General features: G+C 40.1%; 1 protein-coding gene across 1 annotated transcript in view; it reads right to left on the bottom strand.

Annotated features, from left to right (window-relative positions):
* The window catches only part of LOC103018155 (dystonin), a 489012-nt gene that overhangs the window by 111523 nt on the left and 350165 nt on the right, over positions 1 to 27324 (bottom strand). Inside the window, 11 exon segments of the mRNA XM_057554087.1 lie at positions 438 to 594; positions 2222 to 2388; positions 3164 to 3481; positions 4704 to 4912; positions 10329 to 10452; positions 15273 to 15449; positions 17487 to 18035; positions 21101 to 21367; positions 22044 to 22277; positions 24361 to 24513; positions 25732 to 25965. Of these exon segments, the coding sequence (XP_057410070.1) occupies positions 438 to 594; positions 2222 to 2388; positions 3164 to 3481; positions 4704 to 4912; positions 10329 to 10452; positions 15273 to 15449; positions 17487 to 18035; positions 21101 to 21367; positions 22044 to 22277; positions 24361 to 24513; positions 25732 to 25965 (2589 nt within the window).

Below are 27324 nucleotides of genomic sequence, written 5' to 3'. Positions count from 1 at the left end.
AACTTGCCATAACTGGTCCTAAGTTTTATGACTGAGTCAGATGACAGAAGACTCACACACTAGAGATTCAAATAACTTCCATCTTCAAATACTGGTTAGAGTGATATATCCAAACTAGAGCAAAATGCTGAGTTGAAGAGAAGGATCTTTTACTAACATTATGAAAAATGGTATAAAAAATAAACTACGTAGAGATGTGGTGGGGAAAGAAACACGGACCAGTCAGCAACTCACAAATACGTCTCTTTAAGCAAATTAACTGAAAGTCTGTGTCCTTCTTCGAAAGGATCAGTTAAACCCGTCATGATTTCCAAATATCACCAAAATACACTGTACATACATGAGGTTCTTACTTATGTGCTATTAGGTAAAAGGAAACCTCTCACTCTTAACACAGGCAAATGAGAAATTCTTATCAGACACGGACAATGATTCACCTTAGTTTCTTCCAAAGATTTCCCTAAATCCTCTGCACCAAAAGAAGGCTGCACAACGGGAACTCTTTCTGTGGTTTCTTTTATCCACGACTTTAATGATTTAACCAGAACTTGAAAGGCATCCATCTGTTCTTGACAAGAAGATACAGCTTCTTTTCTAGATCACAAACATCATTGACAAATTTAAGCCACAAAGGGAGACACTCCAAAGGACTAATTACTAAAAAAATAAATTATTATTCCCATTTCAAGCTTAACATTAAGAAAAAAATCTTCCCCCAGGCACACTCCAATCCTCAGATACAGGAGGAAAGGTTTCATAGGTGGCAAGTGAAATCAGCTAAATTACTCCTTGTCTATTTCCTCAGTAAAGTCTGTAGATCAAGATAGGAACAGTTAAGATATTTGTAACCCATGTGTAACGGCTCTCTATAATGCTACGTACACTCTAAAGCCATATATAAACAGCTTTAACATGATTTAGAGTCAGTGAGCTTTTATCTCTCCGCTTTATATGGTGCTAAACGCCAGCAGGCTGAGAACCAGAGGGGAAACACAAGTCACTAACATGAGGGAAACACAGCGCCACCTAGTGTCACTACAGTCACTTTAGTGGCTGGGTAAACTGGGTCTTTACAGAGAGAGGACAGGTTTGAGTTTCCAAAAACGAGGTAAGACCTAGTGATGCAGAACTTAATGTGCACCTCCCCCACGGATACTCAGAAAGCTCCACAGTGAACTATACGGATCTCTCTGTACACTCAGCACCACAGAGGGAGGGCACACGCCTGGCACAGGTACAGCTATGAGGACAGTTAGATTTGGTAACTGGATACCATGTAGATGGCATGTGCACGTGTGCAGGTGTGTGGATTATTGGCAGAGAGTACATGGCTGGTAAACTAATCACCGATGACCACATGGTTTGATAATTGGACCCATCTGACAGAAGAAACAACCTAGAGTTTACCCAGGGAAACCAAGAATATTTCTTCTGTGTCATGTGAATTAAATAGGATGGAAATGATAGCTCTGTGAGTAGTCCAGACAGCACTCAAAAGTTTTAGGTAGACAACTCCAAAGAAATGAAGAAGAATAGCTGAAAGAGAAATGACTACTTTCTATATTTTGGGGGGCTTCTGTATGAACTTTGGCAAAACCAGATGTATATTCTCAACTCGCATGCGATCAGAAATATAAAACTCAATCACAAGGCTCACACCCCTGTACAGCTTTTTACCTTAATTTAGGTTCATTCTCTTGTCTCTTACCTTGTTTGTTCGTGGAATCATGTCTGATCTACAACTCTTCAAAAAGGAAACTATTTTACAAAAAAAAAAACCAAAAAGCCATCCAGAACTATCCAGAACTATACTGGAATGATGTATTGTTTCTGAATTGAGCCCAGAAAGCAGTGAACCATGGGCTATCTTTCAAGGTTATTTCTGCCTTTGCAAATAAAAATGTAATAGCCAAAGGCTTCAGACTACAGTGAGTTTAGACTACTTTCAGTAAAACACTACCACCACCATTTTCCTTACACAGTGCCTTCTATAAATACTTTCATGTAAGAAGTAGTGAATTTCCCTCCTAAATACTTTAACAAAAACTATATTTAATTTTAACAGCAAAAAAATTATCCATATTAAAGTACTTATAAAGTAGCCCTATGCTTATTCTCAAGTTTCCAAAAACTGTTCCAGGTAGCTACATAACTAAATAAAAATCATGCATTCCAATTAGTATCAAGTAGAATAAAATCCAATTTCTTAAGTGGTGCTTACTTTTCTTTGACAGTATCCTCCATTTCCTTGAATTTCTTTGACAAATTATTTGTTTTTTCAAAAACCAGAGCTTTATCCCCTGGCAAGCCATGGCTGGAGATCTCCTTCAAGAGATTCTGCAAAACTTCGAGATCTTTCCTGCGTTCTAGCAGTTCAGAAGTTGATTCCTACAAAGCATTTAGATATTTCATCAATATAAGACGTTGCTACGAACATAAAGAACAGACTGGTGGTTGCCAAGGGGGAGGGGCTTGGGGGAGGAATGGAGTGGGAGGTGGGGTTAGCAGATGTAAGCTTTTATATATGGAATGGATACGGAACAAGGTCCTACTGTACAGCACAAAGAACTATATTCAATATCCTATGAAAAACCATAATGGAAAAGAATATTTAAGAAAGTATGTATATATATATATGTGTAACTGAGTCACTTTGCTGGACAGCAGTAATTAACACAACATTGTAAATCAACTATACTTCAATACAAAAATTTAAAAAAATATAAGGTGTTGCTAGATCTTCAAAGGGCATCCCATCAAGATGTAGGTATGGGACCAGAATGGCTCCACTCAGAATTTCACAGAATGATCCTGCCTATGGTCTAAGTATAAACAAACATGCAGGCAGGCTGTTTGAAAGAGAACAGTTTAATTTAATTTAAATATGCACTCTTTACATTCTGCCTCTGTGGGCTCTGGAATAAGATATGTATATCACCTATGATATACAGAAAATGAGAGATGGTGTTCACTTCTGATTAATGAGCAAAGGCTTCAAGGAGAAGATGAGCTTTGAAGTTGTTAAAGGAGGAAAGCATAGATCTAACCAATCCATCACCAATTAAAATGATGCTTGTTAATCATAACTCTGCCAATAAATGTATGTTCTTGTCTTAGCTGTTGATATATTTAATCAGCCTTGTGAATTCCATGGGAAACATACCTGCATAAACTGAGACAACTCAGTAACATCCTTCTCAGGCACGTCTGCCTCAGTAAGAGCCTGGGTTTTGGTTTCTAAGAATGTCTGGAGCTTTTCTGAGAGGTTCTCAAACAGCTCCACTTTGGTTTTGAGTTCCTCCATTTGGGCAAGTTTTTCTTTGTGTTTGCGACTTGCTTCTGAAAAGCGAAGGGCTAAGTCCTTCATCCTGGCCTGCAGCGAGGATGCGGTGGACGGGTCTGTGGTCTCTGTGAACCTCTTCACTTTCTCATTCATGGCATTTATGCTGCTCTGCCGCCCCGCGATGTCCTGGTCCAACATCTGAAATGAACCAAATACCGCACACGTAACCTAATGATATTTACAAATAACGTCAGACTTGTAAAAATTACTATTCAGAACAACAGAAGTTTGAGCCACCTGTGACTAAGGAAGCTAATGGGAGTGACAGACAAGCTGATTGGTCCCTGGAGGAATCCCATCCCCAGTCCCCGCAAGGAGACTGGAGAACAGCTGGCTGGCTGCCCTGGCGACGCAGGAGACGGCCGCCACTCAGCAACCCCGGGATCTCCTGCAGCCCAGGGATTATCCACGGTCCTGATTTTTCAAAGGCTAGACAACAACAAGGCTGATCTGATTAACCTCCTAGGCAGCTGGCTGAAGCCGTGAGGAACAAACAGGACCCGGTGTGCGGGGATGCCCTGTACCATGAGTGCTGTTCATGAAAAGTACACAGAGGGAAGTCCCTCTGTGCTCCTGCACAGAAAATCGCTTCGCACACTTGTCTCTATGCAAGCGCTACTTTCCACGTTGCTATATTCAGGAGACATCTCTTTATGCCTTAAATTTCTCTTAAATCTACCCATCTTTGGAGCTTACCACATTTTTTTTCAATATATTACAGTTTTTTAATTGAGATATAATTGACATATGTATAACTATCTGTTATAATAATGTTATAACAGTATATTAGTTTCAGGTGTACAACATAATGATTCAATAATTGTAAATATTGCCAAATGATCACCACAATAAGTCTAGGTAATGTCCATCACCACACACAGTTACAATTTTTTTGTGTGTGATGAAAACTTTTAAGCTCTACTCTCTTAGTAACTTTCATACAATTATTTTTAATTTATCCAATATTCAGTGCTGTTTTAGAAAGAGAACCCAACAGTATATACAGTTCAAGTTCCTGGGAAGAATAAGTCTGTGTTTTTTCTTAAAGAGAATTATAAGGTTCTGGTCCCTGCCATCTAGAATGATGTTTATAGCCCACGATTCATATGCTGAGGAAGATACACATACAAAAGAGCAAATAATGTTACACTAACAAGAACATTCAAGTTCTTCATATATCGGTTTATGTCTGCACATGGAAAAACCCAGGATATATGAATTTTAGGGATGAAAATGTGTAGTGAGAATCAGTGAAGGGCTTTGATATGGGCAGAGCACAAAAACATCCACACTTTTTGAATAACCTGAGATGCTGTTTTTTTTTTATCTAAAAGCGGTCTGTTTGTTGGAAGTCACTTACGATGTTTTTACTGATGACGTCCTGCAGAGCGGCGGAGTTCAAGGGCACAGGGCGCTGCTCTTCCAGCGAGCGCTCCACACCCGCCATCCAGTCCAGCATCTCATCCAGGCCGTCCTGCACACTCAGAGAGCGGGTCAGGGTTATCTGCAGCTTCTCGTTTCGTTCACTGACAGACTTGGACAGGTCATCATATCTCCCGACAATGTCACCTAGTCCAAAAGGATAGGGAAACTTTAACCGCTAAGCTCTCTTTGCGCCGTTCCTTTGCAAAACACACTAAGGAGAGTCATAAAAATTCCTAAACTAGAATTGGAAGAGGAAAAAAGGTTGAAATGATAAATTCATAATGCATCACCAGAGCACCACCAAAACCTGAAAAAAGAAAGAAAAGATCCTAGTGGAAAATAAAAAGCTAAAATTTTTTAAATAGTATATATGTGTAAATATAATTGTGTGTGTGTATGTGTGTGTGTGTGTGTATGTGTATATATATATATATAGATATAGATATAGATATAGATATATAATCTTCATTTGAAAAAAATATTTTCGGATGCATAAACATTTGAATTGTCCAGAGAAATGAAAGTGATCCAAACAGCCAATCTTTGGAATAAATATTGGTTCTCAACCTGACTTTTCAAATTAGCCACACTTGATAACTACATGGAAAAAAAAAAAAGTGACAGTCTTACAGAGCTAATCTTAAGAAACAATATACGCTTATAAAGATTTATTAAGAATTAATCTTTACGCATAAAAATTATTTCAATCTTTCTTGCTCGCGCATGCTCTCTCTCTCACGTACACACACACACACACACACACACACACACACAGAGATTTAAGTTTTTCTCATCCTTCACATCCTAAGCAAAGTACTCAAATGCACAGAAGTTAGCAGATGCAAATGTACTGAGAAAGTAGACAACACACAATGAAAATTCACATAAAATACAGAAGGTTGAGATGATGCTTCTAAGATAACACAGATAGAATGTATTTGATAAGTTTAATAGCAGGCAAAGGGAAAAATAAACAATGTTAGCAGGCTGACCTGTCTCAGATAAGATTAACTTTACTTTCAGTTCTAAAGACTTAAGATGCTTTTTAAAAAAACCTTTCTGGCTAGTTTTCATTCATATATAAAGCTCTATATTTTAACAACCTACATCTATACTGCAAGACCAATGAGAAGTTCAAAGAACAGTGGTTTTTAATGTATTCACCTCTCCCTCCCTCCACTCCACCTCTCTGGAAAACAATGTTTTTAATCATCAATTTATCACCTACTGTCCAAGAATCTGAAAATAATTTTAATTATTTCTGATACACTGTAAAATGTTTCAATGGAAGAAAATATTGACATCTCTATAAAAATGAAATCTCTTACATGCTTATGTTTAGCTCATGGTACATAATCCATATAAAAAAACTATTTCTTTTTGCTTGTTCTAATATTATATCATGAGAAAACAGTTTGACAAATTTTCACTGAATTGAGAGGTTAAGCTTGGATGATTGAAAGAGACAATCATGCTCCTTTCACGAAAACACAATGAAGCCCCCGAGAAGGGTAACAGGGAGGGGACAGAGTTTAATATGCACCAAGATGCTGAGGGCAGACAAGCAGCAGGTTCAAGTACAACCCTGATTTGAAAGTCACAGAGCAGATCATCTGAACTGCAGGCTGCGATTGGCAGGTGAGTTGTTTCTCAAATGGGTGGCTCTGTGCTTCAATAGGGCACCATCATATCTGTTTAGCTAAGTGGTTTCCCAAGCCTTTGGTAAGTGATTTCCCAAGCAAAGTGAGCTACTTTAATAAAATTAACACACACAACATTGTAAATCTACTATACTTCAATAAAAAAATTATTTTTAAATTAACACATTGTATTAGTTTACTTTTGGACTCCTTAGTAATAAAATATTGCCACTGAAGTAAATTCTTGATTTTAGTAATTAAAAGATATTTTAGAAAAAGGTACAAACAAAATTTACTTTAAGAATGTTACTTTTTTAAGTGGTTGGTTTTCTTAGAAGTCGAATAGATCTTAGAGAAACTCCTCTATATCTTAAATATACTTTCACATATTCCTAAAAAACTATGCCAGAGAGAAGCTTTAGTCTTAAAATAATGTAACATGGATTTTAAACAAATGAAAGTGAAATTGTGTAAAATTAAAAATGGGAAGGTGTCAAAATGCCTCTTCAAATACCAGAATTACATATAATATCATCTTTTCTCCCCCAAGCCCCTGTCCCAAGAGCAGTGGTTGCCAAGGTGGGAGGTGAAGACAGTGCTCTGGGACACAGGATCATTCGCGGTTTTATCTTCTACTTTAAATTAACATTTTATATTTTGGGGTCTTATAATGTACATAATATGCTAAGATAGCAATAGGTGTATGTAATTTATAAATACGTGTGCATCTCTGAGCATCTATATACACATGCTGAAAATTACGTGACAAGGTGCATGATCAAAAGATTCTGAATGTCTCTAGACAACAGACTAGTAGTTGCCAAGGCGGAGGGGGCTGGGGTAGGGATGCAGTGGGAGGTTGGGGTTAGCAGATGTAAACTCTTATCTATAGGATGGATAAACAACAAGGTCCTACTGTATAGCACAGGGAGCTATATTCAATAACCTGTGATAAACCATGAAGGAAAAGAATATTAAAAAAAGAACGTATATATATGTACAACTGAATCACTTTGCTGTACAGCAGTAATTAACACAACACTGTAAATCAACTATACTTCAATTAAAAAATATTGATAGGGACTTCCCTGGTGGCTCAGGGGTTAAGAATCCGCCTGCCCATGCGAGGGACATGGGTTCGAGCCCTGGTCCGGGAAGATCCCACATGCTGTGGAGCAGCTAAGCCCGTGCGTCACAACTACTGAGCCTGTGCTCTACAGCCCGCAAGACACAACTACTGAAGCCCGTGTGCCACAACTTCTGAAGCCCACGTCCCTAGAGCCAGTGCTCCACAACAAGAGAAGCCACTGTGATGAGAAGTCCGCGCACCACAACGAAGAGTAGCCCCCGCTCGCCACAACTAGAGAAAGCCCATACGCAGCAACAAAGACACAATGCAGCCAAAAATAAATAAAAATAAAATAAATTTATTAAAAATATATATTGATAAAAAAATTGCACTATATCAGTGTTTAAATCCATGATGAAATATTGTAACAGAAAATGTATATATATATATATTTTTTTTTTTTTTACATTTTCTTGAAACAGTGCAGGACTTTATGTCATATTACTGATATTTTGCCTCCAGGGTTTTTGCCTCTTTGAATACAAAATCCCGTTGGGCAAAATAAGATGAAATATTTTTCCTGTAGGTTAGAAGGAGCATATAATACACTGCTGGAAATAAATCATCTGAAAATAAATTTAAAAAAAAGATTCTGAATGTCTGTAAGAAAGAAAAAGGTTTGACTTCTACAGAGTGGTTTTAGAAGAGCAAAGCTTCATCCTTTTCTTTACCTACAATTTCAACTCAGATGTTAATGCCAGCTCTCTTGGGGTGAAAGGTATGTTAATCATTTGCTATGTTAAAGTTTTTTATTTCACACTGAGAAATATTTAATAACCTGAAACCACACATTAAATATAGGAAAAGTAGCAAAGTCAAAACAAAAAATATAATAAGACAATAAACAATGTTAATTGATAATCCACTGTGCGTTTAAACTAAATACTGTGAGTCGATACAAAGGTAATATACAACAGCTCTTTCCTCAGGAAAGGCACCACCTAATGTGAGAGGACGCAAAAGCATCGCTGTAACTGTACAGGGTTTCTAGGATCACGGAAGAACCCTGTGAGGCCAAAGAGCCCACGAAAAGGAGAAGCAGGAACATCTTAACCTCTTAACCCCGTGCTCCTGCTTTTGACAAGAAGATCCCTCCAAGAGTCTGTTCTGGCCTTAGGTTGAGAGTCTAGCTCGGCCCAATCCCATCAAACAACAGAAACTTGTTAGGTTCTACTTTCTGTGACTGTTGCATACATAAAGAGATTTTTGTAAATCAACTATACTCTAATATAAAATAAAAATTAAAAAAACCCTAAATGTAAGGCTGGGTATTATAAAACTCTTAGAAGAAAACATAGTCTTCTGAATGTCTGCAAGAATGAACGATTTATGTCTTTGACATAAATCGCAGCAATATCTTTTTGGATCCACCTCCTAAAGTAATAAAAATAAAAACAACAATAAATAAATGGGACCTAATTAAACTTAAAAGGTTTTGCACAGCAAAGGAAACCATAAACAAAATGAAAAGACAACCCACAGAATGGGAGAAAATACTTGCAAATGAAGCAACCAACAAGGGAATAATCTCCAAAATATGCAAACAGCACATGCAGCTCAGTATCAAAAAAACAAACAACCCAATCAAAAATTGGGCAGAAGATCTAAATAGACATTTCTCCAAAGAAGACATTAACCAAAAGCACATGAAAAGATGCTCAACATCACTAATTGTTAGAGAAATGGACATCAAAACTACAACGAAGTGTTCACCACACACCGGTCAGAATGGCCATCATCAAAAAGTCCACAAACAATAAATGCTGGAGAGGGTGTGGAGAACAGGGAACCCTTCTAACACTGTTGGTGGGAATGTAAATTGGTAAAACCACTATGGAAAACAGTATGGAGGTTCCTTAAAAAACTAAAAATAGAATTACCATATGACTCAGCAATCCCACTACTGGGCACATACCCAGAGAAAACCATAACTCAAAAAGACACATGCACGCCAGTGTTCATTGCAACACTATTTACAATAGCCAGGTCATGGAAGCAACCTAAATGCCCATCGACAGATGAATGGATAAAGAAGATATGGTACATATATACAATGTAATAATACTCAGCCATAAAAAAGAATGAACTAATGCCATTTGCAGCAACAAGGATGGACCTAGAGATTATCATACTGAGTTTAGTAAATCAGGCAGAGAAAGACAAATATCATGTGATATCATTTATATGTAGAATCTAAAAAAAATGATACAAATGAACTTATTTACAGAATGGAAACAGACTCACAGACTTCGAAAACAAACTTATGGTTACCAAAGGGGAAACGTAGCAGGGAGAGATAAGTTAGGAGTTTGGGATTAACAAATACACACTACTATACATAAAATAGATAAAATCAACAAGGACCTGCTGTATAGCACAGGGAGCTCTACTCAGTATTCTGTAATAATCTATATGGGAAAAGAATCTGAAAAAGAATGGATATATGTATATGTGTAACTGTATCACTTTGCTGTACACCTGAAACTAAACACAACACTGTAAATCAACTATACTCTAATATTAAATTTAAAATTTTTAAAAAGTTTTTGCTACATTTTCTAAATAAAAAATTAAAATTTAGGTATGCAAACCACAAAGCCCAGTCCCCACTCCCAAGATCCTAATACACCTGCCAAGGAGGGCGTGCCTCTGCCCTGACTGAGAAGGGCCATTTCACAGTGAAAGGACAGAGTGACGCAGAATATGCTAGCGAGCGACATCTCTGTATCTACTATGAGACTTGCATTTAGAACGGACATGTAAGACCAGACACGAGGAAATGCACACTCACCCAGTGTTTTCTGGATGTCGTTCTTGGCGGGAAGTAAAGATCCCCTGGCGTCTAACAACACTTCAGCTGTTTTTTTCAGTTTCTCTACAGCCACCTGCTGACTTGATATCTGTCCCTGTAGAGCCTGGAGGATTGAATGCCTCAATTATATTCAGTAGGACTAAATAACAGATTTCCAATACGAAAAAAAGATTCACAGTAAGATAAATTGGACAGAGCAGACTTGTCATCAGTAGAAGCTTACTCCAGAATTCTTAGAATAAGTCCAGTTATAAAGTGACATTAGCAAAACCATCAGCCAGTCGAGAACATTCAAGTTCAGTCCTGGAATAAACCCTCAGCATATGCTCATGGCCTGATAACTGGCCTGATTCCTGATCCTGAAACCCTCCACCCTCAGCCTGAGTTCCCCTCAATCCCACTCCCAGACTCTATACAATACCCCCACAACCACCAGAAAACAAAGACAAATAAAAAACACACAAGCAGCAGAGCCCCTTTGAGACCATTTCTGACTCCAGGGAAGGAGATAATTAAGGACTTGCACATCCTGACCCAATGCTGAGTCATATTTATTTCCGTTAATGCAACAAAAGTTACTTAATATCTAACAAATTCCAAAAAAGCTTGCTACGTTTTGTGAAAATACAAAAATCAAACAGACACAAAGCTTACCCATGGGGATCTTCTAGTCTAAGGCAGGAAGTGGTAAGTGCCAAAGATGAATAAGAAAAAGGTTGAGGGAGGAGGACCTGGGAAGGGAGGAGGGGCCTCCTCCATGGGGTGGCCCTGGGGCAGGTCCTGGGGAAGGTGTGGATTTGGGCATCCTCCTGGGGCTGCATCATCACCCAGGTGGTACCTGAGCCTCTTCCTTCCTTCACACCTGCAAACCAACCAGCAAGCCCTGACAATTTCACCTGCTTAATATTTTTTTCAAATCTGGCTCTGGTTCTGTATTTCTGAATCACTACAGGACAACCTCTCACTGAACTGGAAAAAGCCTCCTAACTGTGCCCCTGCCTCCAGTCTCTCCCCTGATACAGCCCCTGATATGTTTTATGGAAGACACATACCTGACTGCATCACTCCCCTCTTAAGATCTTTCATAGCTTCCTCTTGCTTCAGAATAAAGGGGATACTGGAGCCTGCCATCAATTGTCCAAGGGAATCTATTCCTTAATTCTATCTTCAATCTCATCTTTCTCCCCCTCCTGTTCCAGAAGCATCCCACGACACAGCTATCCCTCAGTGATTTGCTCTTGCTGGACCCAAGGCCCTAGCATCTCTACACACAGACCTTGGGAGGCGACCCTGAGCTTGGCTCTTACCTGTAACATTCAGCTGGGAGGCCTTCCCTGTCTCTCCCCACCCCGAGTTGGAGCACTGCCCCCAGAAGCTCCCACACATGCCCTGTGAATAACACTGCACTGATTTGTCTCTTCTATCAAACTGGAACCTCCTTGAGAACTAGGAATTGATAGTATTCGGCTTTCTATTATCACTGCCTAGCCCAGTGCTGGGTACATGGCATTAACGAAAGTTTCTGGAATAAACAACTGAATGAATAAGTAAATAAATGAAGATATCAAGTGTAAGGTTTTAAAAGATCCCCCTCTATTTCAGCCTTCAACAACAACAAAAAAAGCAAATGTCTAAAGCCAATGGCAAAATTTTCCTCAATTAATTCTCATATCCAAGAAACTGTGATAATATACAGGCAGCTGTGCATATGTCCAAAGGCTCAACAATCTATGACCAGCATGGGATCTGTGATCTGAATACCAGATCCTACAGTTGTTCTAAGAGGCCAAAGAATCTGCATCAGAGTGATCAGTTTGGGAAATTCTCCCACAAGTTTAGTTGCAGTTAAGTGTAAGAAATTCCTCAAAATAGGAACTTTACCTATAATGGACTGAAGCCTAAGCCACACGTACAACTTATTTGCATCACACAGTTATATAGGAAATGAAATAAATTTAAAGGCACCTCCAAAAATTATTTTTTAGAATGTGGGTTCCCCAAGGACAGAGATAGGGTTTTAACCCCTTTGTGTCTTCAAAAAACCTAACAGTGGGCCTAGAACATAAATGTCTCTGAATGAATAAATTTATGTAAAAGTGATCATGGTTTTATAAAACAACCAGTACCAAAGATGGCCCTACCTACCATCCTAAAACTTAGAAATGGATTACAAGAAAAGCATCTCTTCTTCACCTCTTCTCTTCAAAACATCCCATGCCTTTTCTCTTCATAATTATGTTCAAGAGAGTCAGTAGTTTTTAGTTCCTAATATTATCAGGTTTTAGTTCAGCTATGGTAGTGGCTTATAACACTACTTTGGGACAAAACTGCAAATTAAAGTATTCAAATGGGTGCCATATATTGTTTTTAATGGATTTCAATGAAATTAAAACATGAAAGAAGCATCTGTGACAGGGAACACTGCAAGATGATGACCTTGGTCTCCAGCCTGGACCAGAAAAGGGTGAAGTTTTACAAAGCCGTGGGCACTCGTCCAGCTCATAAAAGTTTCCCGACACTCATCACCCTCCCAGAGATCAGAGCAAGCCTGGAAGGTGGATGTTGTCAATGTTACCTGGCCCCATGCCTGGCTCCAAACCCAGGCCTCTAGAAGGGTCCCAGGATCCTGCCTTTCTGTGCCTCGTATGAAGCTAAAATCTCGTTTTGTCCACTGATTATGAAGAGCATCATTCTAGCCCAGGGGTATCAGACTGCTGACAACACAGCCAACAGCCACTTTAAAAATAACGCTAGTAGCAAAGTGTTATTGGCCAAAAATATTTCAAATGTACCCACTGGGTGCCCCAAATTACATTTATCATACAACAGAATATAAGTAGAAGTTAGTATTGTAAATGTACAAAAGACTGATTGTTTGGTAGTAGTCTTATGTGTTTGTATTACTGTTAAAAAGAAAAATGATTGTAAGATGTCGGTAATAAAATGAAAGAAATGGAGACTCCTTAATCCTCATAAAAATGTATCCTCTCTACCTGCTGAGATCATCTTTGAGGAAAACACGTCCATATGCCAGGAACAACTTTAATCACGCATTTAATTCTAAAATTATGCTGTGGCTTAATTGGAATTAATTCTCCTTTGAGACGCTGCACTCTTTTTCTATTTCTTTGGCTGCCTGAGGACTAGAGGAGTCTTTTTCCTCAGCACATACCAAGGTAGTGTTCCAGTTCTAGAATTAATCCATGTTTCCATTTCATTAAAAAGCCATAGCATTCATTTCATTTGTTTGTTTGTTTGTTTTTGCTTTAGCTACATTAAAACTACTTTTACACAGGATGCAATCAGTTTGCTAATACAGACCTAACTTAAAATGTGTTATGTCTATTTCACAGTTTCTGATGCTAAAAATACCTAACTTCCTAATTAAATGTAATACAAGCAATCTTAATAATTATGCCACTCCTGGCATTTCCTATTAAAATAATGGCCTTTATGTCACAACATCTCCTCTACCAACATATACTGCCCTTGGACCCATCATCCCGTGGGGACCAAAAGCTTCATTAAGACAGATCTGTTCTTGGGCTTGTCGGAAAGAGAGAGAAAAAAACAAACCAAAAAAAAAAAAAAAAAAAGCCTCAAGACTGAAAATGCACCCCTGAAGTGGGGAAGCTGCATCAACGTCGGGGCTGACCTGGCCCAGGACATGGCCCTGGTGCCTGTGTAGCCCTGGGTAAACTCCAGCCCAGGAAAACACAGAGCTCTCCACCCTTTCAGCCCCAGTCCCTCCTCCCTCCTCTCACCCCACGCTTCCTCCCCCTTCTCTCTGTTTGGCCTTAACCTGCCACAGTTCACCTCAGGGTAAGACAGCTTTCTTCCAGCCAGAAGACACTGGTCTCAGGCAATACCTAACATTAAGCTAAGTCAGTATGGTATCTGTTTCCCTTGTTAACGCACAATAATGATTTCTGACTCTGTAACTAACAGATGCAACCAAATTCTGAAAGGCAGTAGTTTCACTGGCATTACAGCGTTTGCTTTCTATCTAGGTGGAAATGAGTTATTGCTACCCACCTGCTAAAAGGAAGCACAGAAAAGATTTAAGACATGAAACTTTCAAACTCAAAATTATTGGTCACATGGAAGAAGAATAAAATTTTTCAAAAATTCTCTCCCCTCACATGAGGATTTTAAAATATGCTTGGAATGTAAGAAATGGCTAGACTCTCTCTGCCACTGTGGGTGGGGCTGAGACATTTACACAATTCCTCCATCAAGTCTGAATGTTCAAAAGGGCAGGCGGCCTCTCTGAGAAGTGGGCAAGGTGATAACTGAAGTGTGTACCTCTGTGAATCGGGGGTAACCCAACAGGAACCCACACAGAGCGTGACAGTGACACCCCCGCCGTCCCCCGGTCCATTCATGAACAAATGTTCATCGAGGACCTACGAGGGCCCAGGGATACAGCACTGAACAAAACAGACCAAGCATCTGCCCTGTGGAGCTTGGTGGTAATGCAGGAGAAGACAATGAACAAGGATGGGAGGGGAGTCTGGGGGAGAATGGGTACATGTATATGTATATGTATGGCTGAGTTGCTTTGCTGTGCACCTGAAACTATCACAACATTGCTAATCGGCTACACTCCAATATAAAATAAGAAGTTTTTTAAAAAAAATAAGTGTAAAGATCACAAGTGGCCCAGGCAGGACTGGTCTTTGTCTGGGGATGAGGAGGTGGGGAATACGAACCATGACAGCAATGTCAGACCAGCTAAACCACAGTAGAAGAAAGAGAAATGAACAGATGTCAAGTTGTAACTCCCCCCAGAGGGAGACACACACCTTTCCATCCCTTCCTCCCCTGCCCTTGGGGGAATGATCACAAAAGTGGGGGAGAGCGGAGGGCATTCCATGGAACTACCTTAGGAATGGATCTCTCTTTTCCCTCTTTTTTTTTTACCTTCATCTCTTCTAGTTGCCTCTGCAGATTTTTAGGGTCCACGGCAATGGGCTCAGATAAGTGTTTGCTCGCCGTGGCCTCGCAAGCCTGGAGCCCAGAGAGAAGCCCACATGAAGCATCTTCATAGTGTTGGTATTTATCCACCAGATCTTTGAGGTTATTCCCAAGGACATTGCACTGAAAATCGAAAGAGAGAAGGGTGGGGATTAAAATCCACTACTACTTTTATATATAATCCTCAGGACCTATGGGTTATGCCACCTGTAAAACACCAGATTTCAACCAAAGTGAGCAAAAACTGTAGGGTGAAGATTTTCTCCTTTATAGGAAGACGCTTCCTCTAACAAGTCAAAAACTAACCAAAACATCTGCACGAGGGCTGGATCTTAATCCAGAATGAAGGGTTTAGGTGTCAATCATCAGAGGGGGCTCGTCTCCATGGAGTTTACACACCACGTGTATAGTATGCATCAGATGGAAAGGTTTTCAAGGTGCTTCATAAATCACTTCTATATGCTGCACAAGACTGATTAACACAAGGAGCGCAAATAATCTAGACCAGAAGGAAGCCAAGGCCAACAGCCAAGGATGCTTTTCAAGACATTTGTGCAGCCTGGTCAGCTTATATTCTAAACAAAAACATGTTTTCTCAGTTTCGCTTTTTTTTAAAACAAAACTCTCTTACTGGTCCACGAGAATAATAAAATTGAAACAGTCTGTTAGCCATTAAGTATTAAAATAATACACAGACCAAATATATGTGTAAAACGAATTCCTTGTGAAGGGAATTATCTGAGAGGAAGCTTCAGTTCTCAAGCTTCAGAGGCTGCAAAACAGCAAACCACTCTGTTTAGAGTCAAAATATACCCGCCACCTGCTGGGCAAAACAGGTAATACAGAGTTTTACAGCTAGGGCTGCCTGGAAATCACTCCAAATGAACTTAATAAATAACTTTACGTTCCTAATCTTTAAACATATTTTTCAGAAGTAAAGTAGATTAATAAGACTGAGGGAAGTAGGATGAAAATACTTTATTTTCCCTGCTTCAGTTTTCAGATTTCTTGCTTCTAATTCCAAAACTAAAGAGGACAGAACGAAAACTACACGCACAGATCCCTCATGCCTTAAAATGAAACTACCTTACTGCACAGAAAAGGAAACTATAAATAAAATGAAAAGACAACCTACGGAATTTGCAAACGATGCAACCGGCAAGGGCTTAATTTCCAAAACATACAAACAGCTCATACAACTCAAAACAACCCAATCAAAAAATGGGAAGGAAAACTATAGACATTTCTCCAAAGACACACAGATGGCCAAGAGGCACATGAAAAGATGCTCAACATCGCTAATTATCAGAGAAATGCAAATCAAAGCTACAATGAGCCATCACCTCACATTGGTCAGAATGGCCATCACCAAAAAGTCTACAAACAATAAATGCTGGAGAGGGTGTGGAGAAAAGGGAACCCTCCTGCACTGTTGGTGGGAATGTAAATTGATACAGCCACTATGGAGAACAGTATGGAGGGTCCTTAAAAAACTGAAAATAGAGCTACCATATGATCCTGCAATCCCACTTCCGGTCATATACCCAGACAAAACTATAATTCAAAAAGATACGTGCACCCCTGTGTTCATAGCAGAACTATTTACAATAGCCAGGACTTGGAAGCAACCTAAATGTCCACCGACAGATGAATGGATAAAGAAGATGTGGTACATATATACAATGGAATATTGCTCAGGCATAATAATGAACAAAGTAATATCATTTGCAGCAACATGGATGGACCTAGAGATTATCACAGTAAGTAAAGTAAGTCAGAAAGAGAAAGACAAATACCATACGATATCACTTATATGTGGAATCTAAAATATGACACAAATGAAGTTATCTAGGAAATAGAAACAGACTCATGGACATAGAGAACAGACCTGTGGTTGCAAAGGTGGAGTGGGGTGGGGAGAGAAGGATTCAGAGTCTGGGATGAGCAGATGCAAACTATTATATACAGGATGGATAAACAACAAAGTCCTACTGTATAGCACAGGGAACTATAGTCAATATCCTGAGATAAACCATAATGAAAAGAATATGAAAAAGAATATATATATGTATATGTATAACTGAAACACTTGGCTGTAGAGCAGAAATTAACACAACATTGTAAATCGACTGTACTTCAATTTTAAAAAAATGAAATTACCTTTGTGTAGAGGGACCTGAAGCGGTCGGTGGCGCGGTCCAGCCTGCCCTGGACTTCTCTGTGGGTGGCAGAGGTGTCCAGGTGGTCCCGTTCAGCCCGGCCACCTCCCTCTCTCCTGCTGCAAGACTTGGCTGCTTCCAACACTCTGTTCCCAGAGATCGTGATGTACCTCAAGTCTCCTTTGTGCGAAATGACATCTTCCGAGAAGCTCTTCTGCCTCTTCAGTTTGGCCGCCAGACCACCGAGGTCGTCGGCACCTGCTTCCAGGTTCTCTAGCTCTTGTTCCGACTGCTGCAGCCACTGCTCAAACTCGCCGTAGTCGGCGTCAAACTTCTCCAGCTCCTCCTGCAGGGAGTGGGTCAGCCGCATCCTCTTCTCCGACTCGGCCAGTGCGCTTTCATAATGCGCCTTCAGCTCCTTCACGTTCCTCTGCAGCTTCTCCTTTTCTTCCGGGCAGAGGTGGTGGCCCTGCTTCTCCAGCAAGGCCTGGGCCGCCTGGGTGGCCACAAGGACGGCCTGGTGCTGGGCCACGAGCTCCGCATGCCGGGCCTGCGGGAGAGCAGATCAGGCATCACGTGGATGCAGGACCCACAGACCCAGGACCCGCAGGCCTGCTTCCCATCAACCTGTCTAGGGTGCCCACTGTTTCCCTCTTAATGGTGAACTTCCTAAAAGCAAACGCTGCTTTGTGAGCAGCTAATTTTAAAATCTAATTTTAAAATTTCCAATCTTCTCTGGAAAGTACTGTTTTTGAGAAGTTTGGAAAAAATGGAATAAATTTCTGTTCCAGCCTTAAAACAAGCACCTACAATCTGCTCTCATTTTACTCATCCCTTCCTTACGAGCCCCCTAAAGGGACTGTCAATGTCTTTACCTAATTATTGATCAAGGAAGTACAATATTTTTTCTTAGGAAATGATCCTGAAAAGATATTTAATAGGAAAAAAAGAATCTATAATTTGAAACCTATAAAAACACTACGATAATCAGTAAGCAAGAACAACATACATTCGGAGAAGCCCAAAGGAAGTTAGAGGAACACGTATAATAAAGGAGCATCTTGGAGCTGCTCAGCTGACTGGGTCTCAGTTTCCTGCACGTGGAAAATGGGACAGTAACCCTACCCATCCCAGGTTTGCTGAAAGGAGCACAGGAAACCACACACAGAGAACACTGCCCGTGGAGCCTGGCACATGTCAGGGACCAAAGTCCACCCTGGAGGCAAGAGCAGAGCGTCTGGCAGGTCACAGGTGTGGGGCAGAAAGGTCACAGGTGTGCACAGTTACCCGCCCTCAGCCTTCAGCCGTGTGGGCCTCAGCGGCTAGAGTCCCTTCCTCTCCAGCCATAACCAGCTTCTTCCATTCACCCCAATATGCCATTAAAATGTGGTAAATAGCATAATGGAAAAGAATACAGAAAAGGATGTATACATAGGTATAACTGAATCACTTTGCTGTACAGCAGAAACTAATACAACATTGTAAATCAACTCTACTTCAATTAAAAAAAAAAAAGCATAGTAATCCTTTTGGGCCATTTTCCACATTTCTTGTAATGGCTTACGTGGAGCCATACAGCCTGATCCCATCACCTCCGAACTTCCCTCTCCGACCTGGCCCTCCCCCTTCCCCACACCACACACTCGGCCTCCCACCTCTACCCCGCCCCCACCTGCGGGCACATCTGGACCCCTTTCTCCAGCTGTTCTCTTGTCTGGTTCCAGCTCTCCCCTCAGACACCTGCTTGCAACCCCTACCTCCTCTGAGTCTTTGCAGGAATCTCATCCCCCGCTGTGGACCTACTCGGACAAGCCTATTAACCCTGAAAGGTGGTCCCACCCCATCCGCCCACCCGTACCTAACTTGGCAAAAAGCTACCACCTTCCAGCATCCCACAGAATTTGGATGTTTACTGCCTGCCCTATCATCGTCACCCCCCAGCAGGCAAGCACCAAGATAGGGAATTTATTTTGCTCACTACCTGGAACAGAGCACTCAGGGGCTGAGAAAATATCGCTCTATGCCATCAAGTGCAAAGGGCCAAGAAGCACTGCTGTGGGACAGCTGTTCCCGCGAAGTCCGATCCCAGCCGCCAGCCGAGAACAGACCCATCAATCCTTGTCCCCTTGTCTGTGACAGCACCGGCCACGCAGTGGGCACAGGACAAATACTTCTGTCTAAATAACTTTTCTCCCGCAGGCTTTTCTCTCTCTTCAGTATTTGAATTCTATTCATACACCATCTCCATCTGGTAGGTCGGACAGATGTATATAGTACCTATAAGTCACCTGACCCATCCCTTCCGTTTACAGATGAGGGGAGACAGCCTGCAGGAGGAGAAGCACTGGGCCCAGGACACGTAGCACAGAGAGTTAGTACCAGAGCCCTCGTGTCTCCCGAGCCTGGGCCATCTCTCCACTTTGCCAGGAGAGCAGGAATTTGTGAAGCACTTTCAGATTCTCATACTCTTCGCAGTGAAAAGTTCAGAAGGCAAACTTCATGCTGTGGCTAAAAACAAGTGTTTCCGGTAAGGCACCTGTATGTCTGGGTCCACCCTGGTATTTTTTCACTCCTTTGGTCAAGTTACTAACCTCTCCTGACTCCTTTGTACCTGACTCACAGGTTCCTTTAGGAATTCATTAGATTTTTCATTTTAAGACACAATTACAGTCAGGTTCTGGAATAGCCCCTTGAAATTGTGATGTAATAAATATCCCAGCTCTTCTGGTTTCCTTTCTACTTCCTGTTCTAGAAGAGCTTCACAGAGAGCATTAAATTCCCAAGACTCCAAAGACAAAGACTCGGAGGCAAACAACAGAACTGCAAATGTGCCCGAGGCCCAGGCATCTGCCCATCAGAAGCCACACACTGAAATAAAATGATCAACTATGTGACTCTTTAAAAATGGCTTTCAAATGTTCCCTTGGCTCCTGTAGCACTATTAATGTTAGCCCTAGATTTTTCATGCAGTGAATTTTCACTCCTCTTCTCAGCCACAGCCTTCACCAAAAAGATGACCTGAAGTCTGGAGAGAACTTGAGTAAACTCAAGAGGGCACAGCAAGCCCGGGCTGGAATTTAGCAGAGGGACTGAGCTCACAGCCTAGTTTAAAATCCCAACTCCATCCCTTACTAGAAGTGTAACCTCAGGCAAGACACCTCATTCTGTAAGTTACAGTTTCCCCATCTGTAAAATGAGAATAAGAATAACATTAATGATAATAATTTCATCACCATAATAATGATATTCTCATTTGACAGAGTGGTGGGGAGAACTAAATGAACAGAGTAATGAGTCACGATGGGAAGAGCTTTGAAGAGTGCCTGGCCCACTGTCACTGCTCTACGAACATTAGCTATTATTGTTATTTCTATTAATTCCTTACAACTCTGCTTCATGGAGAAGAACACCACATCCAATGATGTATTTCCCACTGTTTTTCACTTGCTTAGAATTCTCACCATAACTTACACGGACATACTGATGACCCTAAAACACGGACTTTACTCTCAAGGGTCCCTGAGGTTTGAAAAGATAACTCACCTGCTAAGTGCTTCCTGTCTTTACAGACCTGAAAATAGACTTTAACAAGATCATCTGTTTAAAACCACTCACCTTCATCTTCTGGTACTGCTGGTTCAGGTTCTCCTTGGTGGTCCCTACGTGCCCGTCAACATCCATATCCAGCAGGTTACCATTAACTTCATCCTCTTCTCCCATCACCGACTTGCCATCACCCTCTTGAAAATGAGTCCCGTTCTGTTCAATGACCTGTTTCTGTTCCATCCCTGCCCTTCCTGAGTCTCTGTCAACATTTGCCAACCAGTCCAAAAGGTTTTCGATTTTGGTTTTGCTCTCTTCCAGCTGCTTTACAGCTGCAACCTAGGCAGGAAAGGTCACAATAGATAACCTTGAATGTGGGCCAAGGCAAGAGTGTTAAGACTTTCCAAAAGCAAATACTTAGATCATTGAAAATCAGAGTAGGGAAATCAAACCAGACCCATATTGAAAACTGAACACACTGAAATTAAGCCTTACAGCGACAGGCAGTTACCCTGAAGTTTCCACTGTTCTTAAAAACACATTCCAAAGTTTTAACTGTAATTAATGGACCTCACACATTTCACAAGTAGAAAGCCTGACAATCCCACTTAAATTTTTTTTAAAGTTTAACAAAGCCTACAAACTACTATGTATAAAATAAATAAGCTACTAAGATATATTGTACAGCCCAGAGAAGATAGCCAATATTTTATAATAACTCTAAATGGAGTATAACCTTTAAAAATTATGAATCACTAGGTTGTGCACCTGACACATATAATATTGCACATCAACTATACCTCAATAAAAAAATTTTTTTTTAAAGTTCAACAAAGCCAATTCTTCAAACTTTGTAGTATTTGGTCAATTGCATACATGAAAACCCAGAATTCTAGTCTCTGGTGCTAATCATCACTTATGACCACCTGATACCACGTAATAAATCAAGGCACTATTACACTCATCATTTTCAACAAAGCCGTAAGAACAGGGTACCACATATTTGAATAAGGACCTTTTCCGTTTCTTCCTTGATTGCTGTCGTCACAACTTTATCCAGCTCTTTTTTCGACTGTTCTGCCTTTAAGTTAAGCTGTTCACACTTCATCTTAGCTTCATTAAGTTTCTGTTCAATCAGAGCCTTATCTTCTCGTGACAGTTTTTCACCACTCTCTTTTAAGAAGTTCTCTGTGTTTTTCACTATTTCTGCCAATGCCTGTGCACTTCCTTGCATATCTTTCTGTAATTCCTTATAACACAAAAGAAAAATAAAATCTTAGTAAATTACTACCTATTTAATTCTTCCACAATTGTAATTCTAAAACAGGGCGGGGGTGGGGCAGAGAAGAATCTAGCACATACAGGTTGAAAAAGCATATTCAATACTCTGTTAATTTGAGTTGGTTTATTTAAACCACAATATTTAATATAATTTGAAACCTCAAACAACATTAAAGAAAGGTATGAGATTTGCAAGTTTAACAAATGGATGTGGTTTGTAAAATACTGGAAACAATTAAGTATTTACAAATGTAATCTATACAGATTTGCACATACCAGATTTTTTTATATTATGTGAGTACATTTATAAAGGCTTTTAAATACATGGTAATATTATCTATTCTGTTTCTAAACATTTAATTTTAACATATATCTACTGCTCAGGATAAAAACAAATAGTTCTCAAGGTTATGAGCTAAATTATTCCTAATGTAATTTCTATACTAAGATGATGATGACTTCTAAATACCAGAGCTCTATAAAATAAAATGTTTGCTTCTTTGCCCTAGCTGCTAGGAAGCTCAGAGTAAGATCTCGCCTCAACAGTTACAGCTTTCCTTTGTCTAGAGTTCTCTATGTAATTTTTCCTCCTTTACACTTTCATTCTCTATAGAGTACTGTGTTTAACTCTTCATATTATTTTTCTCCATAGTTTTATTTTAAGCCTCCCCAAATTTTTCTAGGAAGTATTTGAATTGAAAGAGATACTGTCCAGTTTCCCCAGCACCACTTAGTGAAGAGACTGTCTTTTCCCCATTGCATATTTTTGCCTCCTGTGTTGTAGATTAAGTGACCATAGCTGTGTGAGTTCATCTCTGGGCTATTTATCCTGTTCCATTGATCTCTGTGTCTGTTTTTGTGTCAATACCATACAGTTTTATTACTATAGCATTGTAGGATAGTTTGAAATCCAGGAGTATGATAACTCTAGCTTTGCTCTTTCTCAACGTTGCTTTGGCTATTTGGGGTCTTTTGTGGTTCCATAAAAACTTTAGGATTATTTGTTCTAGTTCTGTGAAACATGTCATGGGTATTTTGATAGGGATCACAATGAATCTGTAGATTTCTTTGAGTGGTATGGACATTTTAACAATATTAATTCTTCTAATCCATGAATGCTATGTATAGAATACAAAAAAATACAAGGATATATGGTACAGCACAGAGAATGCAGCCAATATGCTAGAATAATTTTAACTGGTATATCATCTATTGCGTTGGCCAAAAAGTTCGTTCTGGTTTTTCCGTAAGATGTTACAGGAAAACCCGAACGAACTTTTTGGCCAACCCAATATTAAATGTTGAATCACTGTGTTGTACATCTGAAACTAATATAATATTGTAAATCAACTATACTCTAAAATAAATAAATATTTTTTTAAAAAAGAAAGAGACACTCTTTACTGAGTCACTACTATATGACATTAACTGTGCTGGTCACTTTACATAAAATATTTATTTAAGTCTGACAATAACATGATAGTGGAAATTTGAGCCAAGGCAGTGAGGCCCAGAGAGATTAAGTTACAAAGCTGACAACGTGTAGAGTCTGGGACTGGAACCTGAATGATCTCGTTACAATGAGAATGTTCTTTCTCCTGACACCAAAATAAAACTTTATCTGTCATTATTGTTTTTTCCTTCAGTGAAAAAAAACAAATTCCAGAGAACAATGAAAGGAATAGGATGGGGCTAAGAAAGAAAAAGAACCCAAACTCATGGCTATGTATCCTGATTTGCAAGTGAGTTGGGCTTCAACAGATCCAGATTCTAACTCATCACACAAGCTATTTCCACTATCAAATCTCCTTTATATTGCCTCCACTCGATGTCTCACCAAAAATAAAGCCAGGAAAATTACCTGGCTTGTTGGAGCTGGATGTATGACTCTTAGTATAAAGTTTCAAGCTCAGGTCTGGGGGCGTCTTCGGTGCACTTTGCCTCCGAAAAGCTAAAATGATGACTACTTTCCAATAACCTGAACTGCTTTCCAAATACTAGTAATCAGTCTTAACATCAACTCAACCCACTAATGCAAAGCTAGGTTCTACCTCCTGCTTGGACTGGTACTTCTTTAACTCAGCCGTGCCGTCTCCAATCATGAAGGCTTCTTGGTGACCAATGAGGCGGTTTTCGGTTTGGGTGAGGAGGTCACAGATGCCCTGGAGTTTCTCTCTGTACTCCTGCTGACGCTCCTCCACCATCTGAAGGGGGCAAAAGCAAAGCCTTGTGAATGTGGTCACCAACTCACTACTGTCATAGCTCTTTACAAGAACACATTTTGCAAGTTTCCTCTACATAAGCTCTCCTAAGTATGCTGTAAACATGATAGCAGTGGGGTACACACTGAGCAAGGGACACAGAAAGTGAGAGCATGTCTCATTGTACAAGGAAGGAGATCCCGTTTGGATGACACAGCTCAACAGAACACTGGCCACGCATATGTGTAAGAGATGGAGCTTCTGACCGACAGGAAGAAACATCCCACTTTCTGAAGCTCTTGAAACCTGCGACACACACAATTAATTCTGCAAAAGGATATCAAAACAGAAGTTAGTCGTGATTTGTCTGTTAAAATACTCGATATGTGTAAACAGGTTACCGTGCTGGAGACCATGCTTGTGCTTCCAGAAGTGATCAAAGGAGCCTTGCACGCAATATCTCTCCTTAATCACTGTGGCTAATTCCATCCCCACCTCTGCTCATTATTGCTATTGGATGGACCACCTCAATATAATTCGTTAAATCACCCTAAGACATTAATTCAGCCATTACTTGCATCTTTTGTTTTCCTTTTATATACATACTAGTTATTCATTCTATAGACATAGATCATGTTGACCTGGAGCCTGACACATGCCAGGCAAGGTCCTAAGGGTTTTAAATTCTTTCTTTCATCGGTGCCCACAATACTACCGGGTAAGCACTGCTACGATTTCCAGTTTCCCAATGAGAAAACTGGTTCAGTGACTTGCCCTGGGTCCCACAGCAAGTGAGTGGTATAAATGGGGTATAAACTCAGGCAGCCTGGCTCCAGAGCCTGGCCCTACCCTGCCGTGCCCGCCCACCTCCCAAAGGGAAAAGACACCCTTAACCTTCTCTATCCACATGGTCATCAATTTATCCCCGGAAATTTCTCAATGCATCCACATTTCCTCCTCCTAGAAAAAAAATCAAAACTCTCCTCTGAAAACAGTAGTTTGAGGGAGGTCATGAACATTAAAATCAACTAATTATAGCCTTCTTATGGCACACAGTACTTTTATATATTGTAGGATCGCTATATAATACCCTATTCACTCATTGCCAGTCCAGAAAATCTCTCCTATCTTCTCTTATCCACAACCCCTGGGGTTTACATTACAGGTTTCACACTGAAGACCTAAATACCAAGAATTCCCACTCCGCAAAGAGAGGCGGACCTTCTGACGATCGAGATCTTGTTCTAGCTGTAACTGAGCCTCTAAATGTTCCACCTGGGTAGTTACTGATTCCTGCACGTCAAGGAAACCCTTCTGAGTTGTATTTAAGAGCCTCAGCAGTTGTCTGCTTTGGGCGGGAGACAGATCTTGTGCGTGTTCAGAGATGAAGAACTGCACGTCAAAGGCAGTGGTTTCCAGCTGCGTTTTGGTGTGTCCGAGGTCTTTTAACACATTCTGTGAACAAAGTAGTATGAGTTACCAACAGTGAGTTAAGCCACAATAGAAAGTTTCTATTAACAATAACATTTATTATAAAATATGCTTCTTCTATCAGGGATTCAAGCTTTTATTGACATTTTTTCACAATTCACTGAGTCAAGCCATTCATTCATAATGAATGGTAGTGATGAAATTATTTCAATACTATGGTCATTAATACATTAAAAAATAATCCCTCTCAGAATATATTAACCTTGTCTGGCAGAGTTACTTGAAATGTAACTCCGCCAAAAGGTAAAGATCTAACTTGTGTACGTTTAGCACATTGAAGGGAAACAACATTAAAATACTGAATGGATAAAGAAGATGTGGCACATATATACAATGGAATATTACTCAGCCATAAAAAGAAATGAAATTGAGTTATCTGTAATGAGGTGGATGGACCTAGAGTCTGTCCTACAGAGTGAAGTAAGTCAGAACGAGAAAAACAAATACCTTATGCTAACACATATATATGGAATCTAAAAAAAAAAATGGTTCTGAAGAACCTAGGGGCAGGACAGGAATAAAGACGTAGACATAGAGAATGGACCTGAGGACACAGGGAGTGGGAAGGGTAAGCTGGGACAAAGTGAGAGAGTGGCATGGACATATACACACTACCAAATGTAAAATAGATAGCTAGCGGGAAGCAGCCGCATGGCACAGGGAGATTAGCTCGGTGCTTTGTGACCACCTAGAGGGGTGGGATAGGGAGGGTGGGAGGGAGACACAAGAGGGAGGAGATATGGGGATATATGCATACATATAGCTGATTCACTTTGTTATACAGCAGAAACTAACACAACAATGTAAAGCAATTATACTCCAATAAAGATGTTAAAAAATATATTCCTTGCTAATATTTATAATATCCATGTAATTGTGGCAGCACATACACGAGACGGTGGGAATTTAAAACATAAATCCAACAGGCCAGAATTTCAGTTTTCTGACTCGCCAGGAGTGTCACTGCCCGCCATTCATGAGGGATGTTGTTCACATTAAGAACTTGGGGAAGAAAGGCAGGACAAAAATGATCAATACCATGAAGCAGCTACAGGACTGATTTAAATGATTATGTCTTTATGTGACTGATACATACATAAATACATAAATACCAGCCTCAACATGCAGTGGTAGTAAGAGTTTTATAAGGGCTGCAGGGACCTCATCAGAATGACATCTGTAAGGTTGTGATTATTTTATAGCCGTGTCAGCTGTGAACAAACACCTCTTAGAGAAAAAGGAAATAATCCTCTATAGCTTCAGCAAAGTCACATTTTTTCTAAACCTTTGTTACATTAAATCCACAGGTTTTCTGATGTACTT

The sequence above is a fragment of the Balaenoptera acutorostrata genome, chromosome 10, assembly GCF_949987535.1.
Source record: "Balaenoptera acutorostrata chromosome 10, mBalAcu1.1, whole genome shotgun sequence".
Taxonomy (NCBI): domain Eukaryota; kingdom Metazoa; phylum Chordata; class Mammalia; order Artiodactyla; family Balaenopteridae; genus Balaenoptera; species Balaenoptera acutorostrata.
The sequence above is the reverse complement of the archived record's forward strand: the minus strand, read 5'-3'. Positions and strand labels throughout refer to the sequence as shown.